The 16,848-nt window shown below is 40.0% G+C and overlaps 1 protein-coding gene across 2 annotated transcripts; it reads right to left on the bottom strand.

Moving 5' to 3' along the window:
* Positions 1-2,262: 2,262 nt before the first annotated feature.
* Positions 2,263-16,109, bottom strand: LOC308089867 (putative monooxygenase p33MONOX). 2 transcript variants are annotated; one of them, XM_080434814.1, is made up of 9 exons: positions 15,971-16,109; positions 14,234-14,377; positions 11,555-11,619; positions 9,894-10,069; positions 9,315-9,432; positions 8,905-9,032; positions 7,598-7,701; positions 7,217-7,407; positions 2,263-4,993 (listed from the first exon to the last, which is right to left on the bottom strand). In XM_080434814.1, exons 3-9 carry the CDS (start codon positions 11,577-11,579, stop codon positions 4,791-4,793), a joined length of 945 nt encoding a protein of 314 aa, XP_080290940.1. In that variant the 5' UTR covers positions 11,580-11,619; positions 14,234-14,377; positions 15,971-16,109; the 3' UTR covers positions 2,263-4,790. The 2 variants fall into 2 exon arrangements, with proteins under 2 accessions (XP_080290940.1, XP_080290941.1); XM_080434815.1 differs by having other exon boundaries at positions 2,263-4,990.
* Positions 16,110-16,848: the final 739 nt, after the last annotated feature.

Genomic DNA, 16,848 nt, shown 5'->3' with positions numbered 1-16,848 from the left:
CTCTCTCTCTCTCTCTCTCTCGCTCTCTCTCTTTCTCTCTCTCTCTCTGAGGAAAATGTCCCCACAGCATAAGAAAGCCACCAAACCCCATATCACTTTTTTTCCCACATCTCTGTAGACCAGTTTGTCTATGTACTGAGGCCTTTATGCACTGTCTGCAACCCCTCTTTATGTAGTTGTCGACGGACTGTTCTTGCTGACAGTCTGATCAAGCCCTGCAAAGACATTTTCAGTCACCTGAGGCAGTTGTTCTCAAAGTGGGGTCAGGGGGCCCTCAGGGGTCCTTGAGGGGTCCCCAGCTAAATGATTGGCAACACTGAGAGTGTAGAAATGAAGCCAAATGGACCCGTAAGGGTTAAGGGTCCATTTGGCTCCATTTGTACACTATCAGAGTTACGGGGGTCGATGGTCTAATGTAGGCTAGTGGTTCTCAACCTGTGGGTCCCCACATGATTTGGGGGGGAGGATCAACATTTAAGGACTTTTTATTACCTAAAAAAAAGGAGAAATTAAATGAAAAAAGACCATTACTGCATCAAAACTTTTTGATTGATTGAATATTTTATTAGGCAAAAAATTATTACATTTAAAATACTTTGTCTAACAGGTCCGTTCATGAAAGTCCTTGCGGTCTTGTTTCCAATGAGGGCCTTGGTATTCAATTCATAGACATATATAGTTAGCCTGGTAAACCCCCCTCCCTCCGGAAATCTCATTTGCATTTGGTTTCAGGAAGGCTGTGAAACAAAATGTGTGTCGCAAGCTTCTTCCATTTGACGGAGTGAGGTTAATATATAGTGGCACCACAGTTCAAATATCAATACAAATAATACAGAAAAAGATAACACTATGTACAACAAAAAATAAAAACATTAAAAAAAGGGGGGGGGGGTAAAACTATATGTACAAGAACAGGGGGGGGGGGTCGGCTGTCTAACGGGAAAATGGTACTACCTCCTCTTTTGGCCTCCTGAAAGGTGAGTTTTTAAGGCTCTTTTAAATGAGCCCAGCGAACTGCATTTTTTGAGGGATGGGGTTAGACTATTCCAATCCTGGGTGGCAGTGCTGTAGAAAGAGAATTTGCCCATGTTTGTTTTATGGGTGGGTGGTGCCAAATTGTTGTTAACGCTCCCTCTAGTATTGTGACTGTGGGTGTCGCTAACGTTTTGGAGGTATTTACTCAGATATGCGGGAAGGGGGCATATCGGGCAAATTTGCATTTACAATTTTGAAGACCAGTCCCATTTTTAGTTGTTTAACCCTGTCTTCCACCCTGAGCCAGCCTAGGCTGGCAAAATGGGTGGGAGAAAGGTGGGTTATGGGCCCCAGTCCGAGGAGTAGCTGAATCAGTTTGTTTTGGGAGGTTTGAAGCTTAGTCTTCAGTGACACTGAGGTGTTGGAGTACCAAGAGGTGCAAGCATAGTCAAAAAGTGGCTGAATCAGGGCCCCTGAGAGGGTCCTGAGGGCCTGAGGGTTTACAAAAGAGGAAACTCTGCCCATAAATTTGGTTCTCTGGTTTACTCTTTTGACCACCTTTGTCGCCATGCTTTCACCTGTCAGGTATTTGTCAAGAATACAACCCAAATAGGTAATCTCTTCTTTGCTAGAGATAATTGTGTCATCGACTTTGACCTTGAAATCATTTACATCCATCTGTCTGAGGGAATGTTTGGTCCCAAAGAGAATGGATTCAGTTTTCCCAAGGTGTAGTGACAGTTTGTTATCGGTAAGCCAAGTACGGATTTTGGTGAGTTTGGAGCTGAGCGCTTCCTCAACTTGCAACTTGTCCTCTCCCGAGATCAGGAGTGCCGAGTCATCAGCGAACAGGAACAATTTGCAGTTACAGGCAGCATTCATGTCGTTAATGTATAGAAGGAACAATAACGGCCCTAGAATGCTGCCCTGAGGAACCCCACAGCTCACCAGGAGGGATGAGGACATGGTTCCGTTGATGTCAACCACTTGTTCTCTACCCTCCGGGTAAGATCTCATCCAGTTTAGACTATACCATATACTATAATAAACTGGTCAAACTTTGTTTGAGAACCACCGACCGGAGGAAGAGTAATAGACAGACCACACAACACCCGCTAAACTGTACAAAGCTAGGCCAGCTTTTGTTTCTCCAGATTTGCGTTGCTGTCATTTCCTTGTAATGTGTTCTTATTCTTTTGCATTATTATTATTTGCAGAACTAGCTTTCCCAGGGTCTTAGTTAGAAAATTCTCACCGTCTCACTCAAATCAAATAGCTGACGCAGTGTATGGGTAATGAGAATTAAACAGAATATTTATTCCCATATTTACAACAGGAAACGTGTACAGGGGGTTGTCAGTCATATACACGCATGAACATTTATCAAACAACAAATAAAACCAAGGATTAGTCGGAAACAACACAGCCTATACTTCAATCCACATGGTAGTACAGTGGACAGGTTTCAAAATGTGTGTCATGTTACAGTCAGGGGTGATTTTAAGGTGATTTACTCAAATCATATACTTTAAGTGTAACAAAAGATTTATGGGAATGTGATTGGCACCGTAGCCTCGGCCACTAACAACAATATTCAGTTAAGACAAAAGGACAAAGCGATAACTTTACTTCATTTGCAAGGGTAAACAACACTGGCCATGATACAAAGACATTTCATCAGGGTTAATTGCACTCTTGACAAAATCTTGCACTTCAAACTTTTCCATTCAGTATGATTTTGCTTGAGCAACCCCTACCATCAACAGCTTTAGAGATCAATTGGAAATTACAGTTACAGGAGAGCATTAAAACATGTGACCACAAGAGCTGTAATGTATCTTTTGTCCCACATGTGAAAATATTTAAATCCAGCATTAAACAAACAAAAAAAAAAGAATAAAATGTCAAAAACACAACTTCACCCAAATAATATCAGTTTCTGAAATTCTGATCTCTTGATTGTTTTACTTCTATATACACCGGAACATTGGTCATTGCAACAGGAAACAAACAACTAAACAATAAAGTGGAACATCCCAGTGAGCCAACTACCTGAGATCTTTTTCTGAGATTAAAAAAAAAAAAAAAGTATTTGTTCTAGGAGAAATAGTGATAAAGCCATCCTTGCTTCAACCTCAAAACAGCATTAATGGCCTCCATCAATTTGTTTGTCCTTATGTCAGCTCTCCCAACCTTGCTTGGTGAAATGCCCATTTAAGTATGTAAACAGATAAAAGGGGTTTTGAAAGACGTAATCAAACATGGCAGTTTACACCACAGGAATGATTATAAACATTACCAGCATTTTATGGACTATTGTGCATCTCCAGCTTGCACTAGCTACAAGCATGTAATTGGCTTTTTAATGTAGACGGGACATCAAGTGAGAGCAAAGTTGAAGATCTACAGCACCAGACAAGACCAATGAAATGGATTGCCTTTACAACAGGTTTGCAATTGTGTGCTACATAAATATACAAGGCAATATGTGTAGTAAAGACTGATTGGAAACGATTTAAAATGGGGTAGATGAAGATGATCAGTGTTTTTCCTGTATTGACAAGGAGACACATGATGGCAGTGAGATGCATATTAAATTAATAATCAGCACAACCAACATTAGCACTTGGTCATCACTGACAGACAAGCAGACGCAAGTGAGTAGACAGACTATGGTTAGTGCAGTGGTAAGGTCTGAGGGACATTCAACACATACAGCAAAGAAAATTATAAACCCACTAAATACACACACACGCTTGGGACCATAGTGCATGGAAAACAGGGAGCAAATGCTAGTTTCTGAACACAGATCAAATACCAAGAAATGTATAGGATTTAAAATAAAGTGCTTTTACACTGCAAGGTTACACTTGGTTGTTAGCCCCAAGTCATGGAGAGATGGAGATTGACTGGAAGTGGGCTTGGTTACCCAGAACAATAAAAGGTATTGGAAACGTGTTTTAAAAAAAGTGATTTGCTTGTTTTGTTGCAGATGGCCATGTTCTTCAAACTTCCCCCGTAGTGATAGAAAGCAGACTTTATTCTAAATTAGCAAGGAATGGTTAGATGTGGTCATATCTCTACTAGTCTTGCGTAGCCAGACAACTATTCCAAAATCTCCAAATGCTACATACTGTACCGTAGAGTCTGGAACTACACCTCCCGAAATACGAATACGGAAGATGGCATCTGTAAGTCATTTCCGGTTAAACAAAAATATATTTTAAAATATCTCTACTTTTTTTTCCCTTTTTTTTCTGCTAAGCAGCAAGCTATATATCCTTAGATGATTTTGATTTATATTAGGACAAATTAGCACGACTGTAAAGACAAAACGGAAGTGGGGAGGAGGCGTCAGATCCGCTTTATCGCTTGCTCATGATCAGAGCTTCCGTGCTCCAAACTGTATGACCGGAAGCATTTGAAAATTGTGGGAGGCAACAGTCTGGCCACGCAAGACTCTCTCTACAGTCTTGCATACTGTAGACCAGTGGTTCTCAAAGTGGGGTCCTCGAGGGCATTCCAGCTAAACTGTTGATAGTTAGGAACCAAATGGACCTTTACAGATCTGTGACTCAAGAGAATATACAAACGGAACCAAATGGTTCCATTTCTACACTCAAGAGAGGGGGTCTGTGGCCTAATCATGCATAGCAAACTGGGGGTCCTTGAAATTAAAACGTTTGAGAACCACTGCCGTAGACAAGTAATACATTGATTGAAATGAATACAGATCACTGTTGCCAGTTTGCTTCTAAGGGAACTAAGCTGAATTCATCATGAAGCTGCTTTTGGGAAAGCTAAGCACATCCAGTCTAGAAGCCAGAGGGAGCGAGGATGTTCATGTCTCGGGGTTTGAGTTTGTGGGGCCTCCGCTTCCGCCCCTCCACCGTGGGAATCTCCATAACGGGTGGGGCAACCTTCTGTGCGTCGTCAGCCAATCGAGTGGCTTGCGCCTTCATCACTTCAATGGCGGAGGGCTTTTGGGCACCACGGTATGCCTGCAACGCAAAGCCTGCTGAAAAAAAGGAAAAAGTAAATTGTTTAATTTGCAGGAATATTTAACCACTTTAACCCGGTGTCCCTATTTTGGGCAAAATCTTTAAAAATAGCAGATCTAATTTTAAAATATTTTTTTAATTTTCTTTCACAGTTTTTGAAAATAGGTTGATTGGGCATTTTCCATGATAAATAATATGAATACATAAATCCTAGAGTCCTAGCAACAAAAGGTAATAAATTGCCTAATTTGATAGCAAATCCATGCAAAAAAAATTCTGACTTGGTTGATAAGGGCCCACGCACCCTGCCAATCACAAAGTCAGCCTACTATCACCTAAAAAATATAGCTCTGGGTTTAAGGACTTATGTCTCAACAGGAACTAGAAAAACTTGTCCATGCATTCATCTTCAGTAGACCCTGTACTGTAACTGTGTAATTACAGGTCTCCCTAAAAAAATTCTATCAGACGACTGCAGTTGATTCAGAACGCTGCTGCTCAAGTCCTTACTAATACCACGAAAGTGGAGCATATCACTCCAGTTCTCAACCCATTCAATCCGGGAACGCATCTGTGTCATTTTAGAATTGAGCTAGAGGTATAACCATTATTTTAATACTTTGAGCTATTTAAAAATAGAAGATATACAAGCTCACCACACTCACACACCAAGTGCCACGTTTTTTTTTTGAAATCTTGAACATTTTGTGCAAATCAAAAATAATAGCAGATCTAAGTATAACTACCATAAAATCTAAAAAGGACAGATGCTTTCCCGTTCTTACTGGGTTAAATCCTTAACCGTCTCCCTGTGTGTCAAATAATTGATTTCAAAATACTACTGTTGGTCTATAAAGCTTTGAATGGTTTAGGGCCAAAATACTTGTGCGATATAATAAACCAACCAGATCTCTCAGGTCATCTGAGAAAGGTCTGCTTTCTGTCACTAAGACAAATCTGGAACAAACTCCCAGAAAACTGCAGGCTTGCTGCCACTCTTATTTCTTTTAAAATCACAACTAAAGACCTTTCTGTTTGCTGCTGTCCTTGATTCGAGTTATTTTTGGCTTTGTTTTGTAATATGTTTTCCCATACACATTTTCATACATTAGAAAGGCATGGCTGCAAACATACAAAAAAAAGAAACTAGGTCAGTGCAAATGCACTCAAACTGAGACAAAAATATGAAGCTGATCTTTGCTATTTTCGAATCCCTTCAGAAACTGATCAATAATCAAAAGTCCATACTTTTTCTGTTCAGTACCTACCCAAAGTCATCCTGAAAAGTGATTCAAAAATTCAGTCAGTATAAACCATCCCAAATTCAATATTAAGTGTATCATACATTACAATTCCACTGCTTTGCAACAGTTGTAATAAATGTGCATTTGTGTAGGGAGGAAAAACAACAGGAGCAAAGATCACTGTTTGCCTTAGGTTTGAAGGTCATTCAATGGCTCCTTTATCCAAACAGTGTATGTCAGTGTTAAAACAGACATACGGTACACTCACTCTCTCTGCTGCAACTCATTTATAGAAACTGATGGTCAATAACGGCACCACTTGTGGTGGATATGCAGTTTTATGGAAAACCTTGTTGTGTGGAGATGCCAATATATTAAATACCTCAACAGGAATCTGATTAATTCATATACAGTCGGGTGGAAATTATTAATTGAAAATCCGATTAACAGAAATGTACCAAGTTACATTTGTAGTACTTGAAGCCTTTATTCAGGATTTGTTTTCCCTCCCAATTTGTCTTATACTGTATACCCTTGTCACTGCTGACCCCGGCTGGTTGATTAGTCAAGTAGGGAGTAGAATGGACAACCTGTCTCTTCCGATGCAGTGATGTCACCAGTCTGCCCTCCCTGTGCAACTCCTCATAGGGAGGGCATAATGCGTGCGGAGGAACACACTATTTCTCGCGGTTCTGCACCCCACTGAACAGCCACCCTGACCAGTCTGTGCAGTGACACAGATCACCCTCGGTTCCCCTCCTGTGAACAAATCCAATTGAGGGATGCACTGAAGGATTTGAACCTCTAGTTTCTGCAGGCTTTCAATCTGATCTACCGACTTCTTTTCCATCTCAAGCCTATAACAGTTGAAGGGTGTACTGAATAATCACTTCCTGTGTGTGATTTAGCACAGAGATAACTAAATTATCCGAAAATACCCTAAAATGCAGTTTTATTTGTTCTTTTTATGCGTATGTGTATTCAGTCTGTGTTTACCTGTGGTTGTGGACTCCGATCCCTGGTCGACAGGTCGCGGTCCAAACGCGCTCCACCTTTCGACCACTCCACCTCCACCTCCACCTCCACCTGCTAGTTTTGCTGCTGCTGCTGCAGCATCCGCTCCAACCACGTCCGTACTGGAGTTTGAGCCCACACTCAACTCTGACCCTGTACTACTGAACCAGCTCCTGCACACACGCACACATACATACGGTAAGTGGTTAGGGCACATGGCCAACATTGACACGGACAAGAAACAGGTAAACATGTGGAAATGTAGGTACATATAAATGCCTTTCCGTTATTCCGTTACGTATTAGCCTCGTGTTATTAACATTTTATTGTATATTGTTACAACAGGGCTATGTGTGTGAATACCTGCGTTTTTGTTTAGGTGAGGTTTGGGGGGTATTGGAGGGGGTGGACTGAGCTGATGACATATGTTGCTCTTCCTTTACCTCCATGCTCTGAATCTGCATCTTCTGCATGACAAAAGAAAATGTTATTGACACTCCTGTTCTCGCCTCGGCAAGAGACTGTTTGTCCCGGAAGTGTGTAAATAATAATGTTTGAGCCAAAATGCAGTGTTTTGGAGGTACTGAGCAGACAACTTGATACTATACTGTGCGAGTTGTGCTGACGTTTATAAACAGGGTCTTGTTATAGCATTGATGTTGTTAATCTTGGACCCCTACTTTATTCAATTACTAAAGTATTTTTGTATTTTGGTACTTGGATTCTACATTCACTGTGAAGGAATGTGAGTAAAACACAGATTCTCCAAGAATTCAAGGATTCTCAGGTGTTGTGTGGAACCAAAGGGAACTGCAAGGGTCCAGATACACATGAGCTGTTATCATGACTTACAGTGTGGTTAAAACGGACTAAATATCTGTATCATGACCTGGTGTGTATTGATTGCATTCCAGATAAATGCTTCAATTGATTAAATGCAAAAATAGGAGCCAGGGTGACATGCTGCTGTTCAGTGAGATTCTCTTGTAGCCAGGGGCAATTCTAGGATCAGACCTTAACTCATATCCTGCCAATCGCGCATTAATGCGATCTAATAAATAGCGCGCTTGTCCTCCAAGACGAACCGAGAGCTCCACTTCTATTTTCTTTAGTCTGGGTGACGGACAGTCATCGTCGTCGTGTATCACATCGTACTTTAGGCCGATCGGCAATCTGCGAAAACGTCACATCCGGTTATGACGTATTTGACTGTTTGACTATGTTTGGAGGGGGCGAGCGAGTCAGCGAGGTGATCAAGAAGTCTATTTGCTGCTCTCTGCTGGCAGATCGGTCGTATGTGTTTAAAACCGCAGTCAGACAATTTATTTGAATGAAAAATTACAAAATAAAAAAACACGCAAATCGCTGGCACAGGGGTGAATACATTATGAATAAACTCTGGCAGTCAATGTGTTAAGAGCGGCTCAGCCCCTAAAGCCACTGGATAACAATCAATAAATTACAACCTTAATTATCACAACATACAGTACCTGCAACAAATGTAGGGTGTCACTTTGCATCTTCATGTCGCTGGCTTACATTGAAGATTAATGGTAGCCGGTAGCTTTGCATCTGCCAGTGTGAACACAGTGTCCTTGTGCAAGACACCGAACAACATGAACCATTTCCATGTAGAGAGTGCATGTGCCAGGGACCAGAGTCTAACTTACCTGGAAGGAGTCAGGCATACGGTGGTGGTATTGCGTCTCCTCGGCAGTGAGTCCCTTGTGTGGAGTGTAGCTGGTATCAGTGAGCCCAGCCTTCTGCTCAAACTTGTACACGCTATCATGAGTCTGCTCTACTCAGAGAGAGAGAGAGAGAGAGACAGAAAGTGTTCCAGAATATTAGTAAAAAGCTTTATTCAACTTTTAAAATAATACTAATGAATACTACTGGACAAGAACAATGTACAATGTCGAGAATACGCCTCCACACACCTATTACATGCTTCAACAGTGTGTATTAGAGATAGGCGGATCGGTAACAGTTTTACAGTGTGTACAACTTATGAAACATCTTAGTACAACATAGAATAAAATACATATATAATTATATCTAAATAAAAAAAAAGACATCTCACTAGTGATGAGCGAGCTCATGATGATGGAGGATGCTTTGGTTTTCACTACCCCTGATGACCTGATGGGGGCGGTGTCTGACACTGAGGTCTGGCTTGACGAAACAGTAGCCCCCTCCTCCTGCAAAGCAAACACCACAGGAAATAAGAATTTAACCACTAAACCCCATACGTTATTGAGCGGAGTCCCACAGGGCTCTAATAGTGACACTTCTGTTTTCGCTCTATATTAAAAACCTCTGCCGAAAATAGCTCGACAAGCTCACTGTGAGCTTGTCGATCTGCTATTTTCGGCGAACGTTTTCACAGTGGTTAAGAGAGAGCTAGGGGGACCACGTTTTTTTTCCCCTCAGCTTCTGGAATGGCCAAAGCAATCCATCTCACAAATCAAACCAACAAATCTTTGCTAAATCAAAGTATTCCACATGCATTTTCCTGGGTGGGCCCAGTCGTTTAAACGAGCTGCTGTGTGTGGATTTAAGATTTGTTCATTACATTTCCGTGTATTATATATGGATTCTTCTGCACAACAACAAGACGCACAAGGATTTTTTTTAAAGTGCAGGCTAAAAATCCGCTAACCTCGGTCAGGTTAGAGAACTTCCTCTCCGGTATGATTGGCCGTCTCCACAGGTTGTTGATGCTCATGTTAGCAGGGAGCGTGGGCATGGGAGCCTCCAGGTTGTCGTCGTAGCTGAAGGCTCGACGCGACATCCCGGACATCCCGGACATCCCTCCCATACAGGGGCCTTCTATGGCTGTGGACATAATAAGAGCAGCGATTCTCAACCTGTTGGGCCGGTGACCACTGGGTGGGCCATGAGGATATCACAAGTGGGCCCTCAAAATCATTGGCTAAACACACTACGAATGTTAATACAACATTGACATTTAGACAAAATGTATGTTAAAGAAAATGTCTTTAAAACCTTAAAAAGTTTGTTTTTATTGTGATACCTTATACTACATTAGTGCCATTGATCCCAAGTTGGAACACAATCGATTGATTTGATGATTAAAATAAACATGCTCTGAAAATGCACCCACCCATCTGACCTCTTTCGGCTGCTGGGTTAAGTGGTCAGATGGGTGGGCCGCGAAAGCTTTTAAAATGTTCAAGTGGACCGAGAAAAGGTTGAGAACTACTCGTAGTAGAGGACACTTGGCACGGCACATAGATTTCTATGGCTATTCAAAAATTGTGAAGACATATACATGTAGATTTGAGTTCAGTTAAAAATTTTGTTTAAAAAAAGATATGTGTTCAACGCAAATGTTCAACGTTTTTGAAAAGCCAAAAGTATAAAATAATGGTTATAGCTAAAAATCGGAAATGTACACAGTATGCGTTCCCGGATTGAATGGGTTAACCAGGAAATAGTCTCTCTCATAGCCAAATGTTCCGAGATCTCCGTGTACTGATATATCTGGGAACGTCTACATTCAATGTATGGGCTAGAACGGTGGAGAAAACCAGCACTGACAAACCTGTTCCCACTGCTTTGAAAACCATCCCTCAATATGAGTAATAGTTAGTTACACTGCAGTACAGTATGTGTGGTCTGGATGTCTGTGTACTTTGTTAGCAGTCTTATGATTAATTGTTTAAAATGGGCAATATCATTTCTATCTGCCCAAAGTTCACACTTTAATTATTAATTCAAATAATTCCTCAATAAATGTGTACCAGACGCCCGAGTTGGCCAGTTTTGAAAAGTCCATGAAGGACTCATAGACTTACAAACCAGAGACAACTGTCATGGGGGAACCATGAGTACACAGTAAAATCCTGAGTGTCAGAGAGTGTACAAATAAATGGACCCACATTAACACTCAGGGTTTTACTGTGTAAGCACTATCAGATCAGATGAAATGAAAAATAAAAGCGACACAAGAAACAAAAGAAGGATAAACATTGGATGTGCTTTTCAAAAGATGGAGAGATCTCTTTGTAGTGAGGGAATGAAGCTTGGGGGCCCCCAGAAGAATGAGCCAATATCGAATACATTTTGTTTGAAAAATGTTTCAAATGCAAAATATTGAAAAAGTTTTAACATTTAAAAATAATTATTGTGAATTTTTTTGAATAATACCGACTTCTTTGAACAACACAAATATTCTCTTATGGAGGTCTCTGGAACAAACTCTTTTGGGGGGTTCATGGCTAAATACATACATTTGGGGGTTGTTGACATTTTTTGAGAAGCACTGAGCTACAGGATACAGAACCACCACGCACGCACCTGGTAAGTCTCTGGAGCCGGACATGTTTCTGCTGAGTTCTGAACAAAGTCCACAAAGACAAGGCCTAGAAAGAGAGACAAAAGTTAGTTGTGTAATAATTAAAATCTGACCTCCTTCCTATGTACAGAGAGGGAACAAAGAGCCTGTGGCTATTCTGTTTGACTGAATGAATGAGACAAAAGGCAAAGTTTAACTGTACAGGCTGAAAGCTGTAGCCTGGAATCTGCCAGAGGAAATGAAACACGAGCTAGCAGACTACAACAACAAAAACAACAACAGATTCTTCAGGTTCCCAGGCAATGAAAGCTGTACAATTAAGACTTATGTTGATGTTATTGTGTGCTTTGGCAACAAACATTATTTTGAGTATTCATAAGAAATGTTACTGTGTAAATTAACTTTAGTTTAATGATCTTTTAAATCCTTTAAAACTTTCACATCACAAATAAATAATCAAGGTGTAGTAGAGCTGCAACCATTAACCAAATAATCAAATTAATTATACAATTAATTGATTTAAATAAAAGAATAACCAGTTTTCGGTTTAAAAAATCTGATTTTCTTCCTTTTCTTTGCTTGTGAAGGTTACAGTAGTGCATATGGTGTGTGATATGAAATGCAAGATTATCATATAAACACAATCATTGATAACACCATTGACCATCTTCCTTCTTTTGTTCAAGGGCTTCTGGAGAAACTAAACTTTTCAGGTGCTTGTCACTTTAGCTTTGGATGGGGAAGTTCATTATTAAATATTATGGACATGTTCATGAATAATGGTGGGAATGATCAGTAGCCTGCCCCAAAGAGATGACTGAGGTTTGTGTAAAAGGTCAAATGTGAAGATCATAATCGAGATACAAAGAACAAGAGGTGCAGGCACGTGCTTATGGATACCGGCGCTTTTCTAGGGAGACCAGCTGTGATTGGTCAGTAGGCGCTGTGATTGCCAGTTCTCGTTTTTGCAACTATGCCTAAACCTAACCCCAGCCTCAGTAAAAACTATGCCTGGCAGGGAGCCAATCAGCTAAGTAAATCAAGTAAATTCATTTCTGTTACATCCATCTGCTTTTTTTTTATTTTTTATATATATATATATATATATATATATATATATATATTTTTTTTTTGGTGATTTTCTACCTTTTTGATAGTACACAGTAGAGTGTAACAAAACAAGTGGAATGATAGCTACAGCCTTATCTTTTAAAAAGGATGTGCCATTTGTTTTATTTCCAATACAGCTCAGCTGTAAGTCTAGTTTGGAACAACACATTTTGTGTATTCCATATTTTGTTGAACAGTAAGCTGGGTTAAAAATGTAACATCATTCTTTAAGAGTCTACTATCCAAGAACCATGCAAGAAGAAAGAGAGTGTGTGACAACAGAGTACATGATTCAGCAGTTTTGCATGCCAACTGCAGTAGTCAAAACAGTGCCAGCATGAGTGAGTCAAAGGCTGTGGAACTATGACCAGTTGACAGACCATAGTCACAAAATGGTCACCCATTATATTAAGGAGGCAGGATATCAAAGGTCAAGAAGAGCCAAGCCTCTTTAATATGTGTTTTTTTTTTCATTGCTTCGGGCAAGTTAAGGATCAAAGCTGAACAGAGCCCTTAACTTAGGCAAATGTTAACTTCATGTGACTCAACATCTGGACTCGCTCCGATATATATGTCCGATATATATGCTAGGGATCAACGTCTACCTTTTGGAACTGCCATGACGGCATCCATTTTTACACAGGTGGTCCCAGTGACACTTCACTACACAACCACTGTCTGCTACCTTCAGGCAGGCGATAGATAGTGCAGTATCAAATGCCAACAAATGCCAATTCCAAATGAACAGTAAAAGACAGTGTCCACAGCCATGCCATCAGGCTGCGGAATAGGTGCTGAGCCTTGTCACCACGTCAGGCTTTACAGTACATGCTCTCATTACTTCGGCACTTATGACTGCGAATACACCAGCATTCCCATACATTTATGGATACTTGATATCTGCTGCTATATGATATGTCTGAGGCACTCTCGTCTTTATTACACACATTATGTTTTGATATTTGATATTTTTACTCCAATTCTTTGGAGTAAAAATTGCATTGTGTGTAAAATTATTTGAAAAAGAATAAAGTCTGCACACTGGTGGTTGCAAAAAGCTCCAGAATTTATTGCTCGTCAACGTTTCGGCCTGTTCAGGCCTTCATCAGGACATATATATGAAATAAAATAATTTGACCCACCCTTTTACACCCTGTGAATCTGTGATGTGATATGGGGAAGTTGCGTTGAGTTGCTGCCACAGTACTTTGTTTTGGATTTGGTGGTTTGAACATCTCTCTAAATCCCTCTTAGCATGTTGTGATTTGAGAAATCCAGAGGTTAACCTTGTGATTTGAACAAATTAACCCTGGCATCCCAAGTCATTTTAGCCAAATGCTTTTATATAATTTTTTTTCAAAAATAGTGAACATTGCATCTACGAGCTCAAATCCGCTGATTTTAATGTTATATATAAGTGGTTAAAGAGTTTAGTGTAACAACTGTCCATCTTGCTGAAAGGCACCTGTTGGTATGCGCAAGACCAGAATCAAATAAGTATTAAGAGGAAAGGAAAAACTGGTAGGGAGCAACCAGACAGACGTTAGAACATAGACTAGAGAAATACCTACCAATCCTTGTAGACAGGTACTGTTGTGTGGAATGAGTGGAGTGGCTGGTGAAGCTGCCGCTACAATAGGCTGGATTGTTCTGTGTCAGTCACACACACCTTATGGTAGTGCATTGTGGGTAAGCGGCCCGGGTCAGGGAAGCAGCTGGGGAGAAATCAGAAATCGATGGTCAGACAATCAGTGTGTCGTGATGATAGTATCACATCTTCATATCCAAGTCAGAGAGGGCTCCTGTTAAATACTAAAACTTTCTTTTTTTTAATTCTTCAAAAACATTTAACCAGTTAATATATCAGTAATGTTGTTGTTGTTGTTGTTGTTGTTGCTTCTGCTCACTAAATATTAATCAGAATGTCCTTTACCAGCAGTAGCCTATAAGCTACTATTTTTTACTGAAAATATAATCATCACTTAGATTGAGAGGTATTCAATACAAGCCTTTATATATATTTGCACAAGAGTGGAAAAACACTAATTAGATGGGAGATAATTAAGGTTAAGAATTAACTACACATGTTTGTTTTTTTTTTGCTTGTAAAACGCATTACAAGCATCCAGATGACAAACAGAAACAAAGGGTGAACCTATAGCTAGGCTTGAACCTTTTCTTTTACATTTCACCACTAGGTGAAAAGAGAAAGCCTGCCAGACTGGAGGATTATTTCTTGTCGTCTGTCGTGTCGGATTATTACATAATAGCATGGTGCAGCAGGCAAGCCATTGATGCAGATCAATGTACAGAGAATATTGTATATATTTTGTTTTTGCCTGATTGATTCAATATTTCATTTGACAGATTAAAAAAATATATAGGAACCAACCATACACACTTCAAATTAAATGATCATGGAATTGATAACACTATTATATTGCTATTGCGGGTCCTTGGCAAGACACTTGACTATTGATAGATTGAATATTTTATTGACAGAAATGTAAACAGCACAAGTATAGTCAAACACTTAAAATGATAACACCAAAGAAGTCCTTTGGTCTTATTTCCATTATAAGGTCTTATGTATTCAATTCAACAACATAACATAAAAAATTACACCAAAATTCAATATCATCACAAATATATTATATACTACAGACAATACAAAAAAATAACGGTTGCACTGGCTCTTGTAGCATATAAATATTCAGTGTGTATCACACGAGAACATTAAAATATGTATAGACACTGGGACCAGATCTTTCATTATATAACATTAAAATATGTGTAAGTATGTGTAATAATATAAGTAATATAAGTATGTGACACTGGGACCAGTTATTTCATTATAGAACATTAGAATATGTGTAAGTATGTATAATAATATAAGTATGTAACACTGGGACCAGATCTTTCATTATAGAACATTAAAATGTGTAAGTATGTATAATATAAGTATGTGACACTGGGACCAGATCTTTCATTATTCGATGGGTAAATGAAAAGGCCCAAGTTCAACTGTCAAGGTTTTTGTTTTGGTGACGAAGCAGCCAGCAGAGCAGAGCACGACAAAACGCCGGCATCTTCCTAAAAATGTAGCTCACAGAAAATCGCCAATCTACATGCTTACAACGCGTCGCGGTGCTACGCGTTGTGAGCTTGTAGATCGGCGATTTTCTGCCATCCTACTAAAAAACGATGAGCTAGTTGGTTACACAGGAAACCGTTGGTGACTTTAGGCTTGAGAACACAATACATCACGTTTTGTGTACCATATGCTCTTTATCTTCTCCATAACTTACCTCTGTTGTAATGGCGGACTGCACGCTAGCAGGACACAAATGGCCGTAAACTGTCTCTGTCGACGGCAAAGACGCAGGAGTTACAAAGTGTCAGACACACGGCAGCGGCGGCCATTATATCTAACAAAACAAGTATAAAATGAAAGATGTTTCCGCTAGCTAAATAACTCCTGTACGTGGCTCGATCTCGCGAGAGCTGGACCAGCGTTGCCAGATATGGCGAGAGAAATAAGCAACCAAGTCTATTAAACAAGCCCAAAAGAAGCGACTACTAGGCCAATTTGGCCAAATGAGCAGTATTTTCAAATAGCCGATCTACAAGCTCACAACACGATGCGACGCGTTGTGAGCTTGTAGATCGGCTATTTGAAAATAGAACAATAAGAAAGAAAAAAAAACATCTAGGAAAATGTGGAATATTTGAGAGATTTGGGGGTCATTGACATGTAAATGTTAGACAGAGAACCACTGGTTTAAACAACATTCAGGAAGCAAGCCCCAAAATACGCAACTACACTTTAGAAAGAAGCCCAACAGAACCGCAACCCGCAACTAACCAATATTTACAAGCTACTTAACTTTACAGAAAAACAAGCCAGAGGTCGCTTATAATAATCAGACATGGCAACACTGGTCTCTCAGTAGCTCTTTTGTTGTTATCAGTGGAATTGCGTTGCTAGGGAACAAGCGTAGGGTCCAAGTTTAGTTCCTCCTGTTGGCCTTGTTTGCTCTGGTCCAGAGCATCAGTTCTTCACGCTCTATCTGCCAGCATGTGTATTTCCCTTAGATCCTCAGTGTTACTACAGGGGGTCCGCCAAATCTTTGTCTGATAGGATAATTGTTTATGTTAACCACATTAGCCACTGCTATTTTTGACT

This window comes from Gymnoscopelus braueri, assembly GCF_963280865.1.
Source record: "Gymnoscopelus braueri genome assembly, chromosome: 8".
NCBI lineage: Eukaryota > Metazoa > Chordata > Actinopteri > Myctophiformes > Myctophidae > Gymnoscopelus > Gymnoscopelus braueri.
Note: the sequence above shows the minus strand (reverse complement) of the source record. Positions and strands in the feature narration are given on the sequence as shown.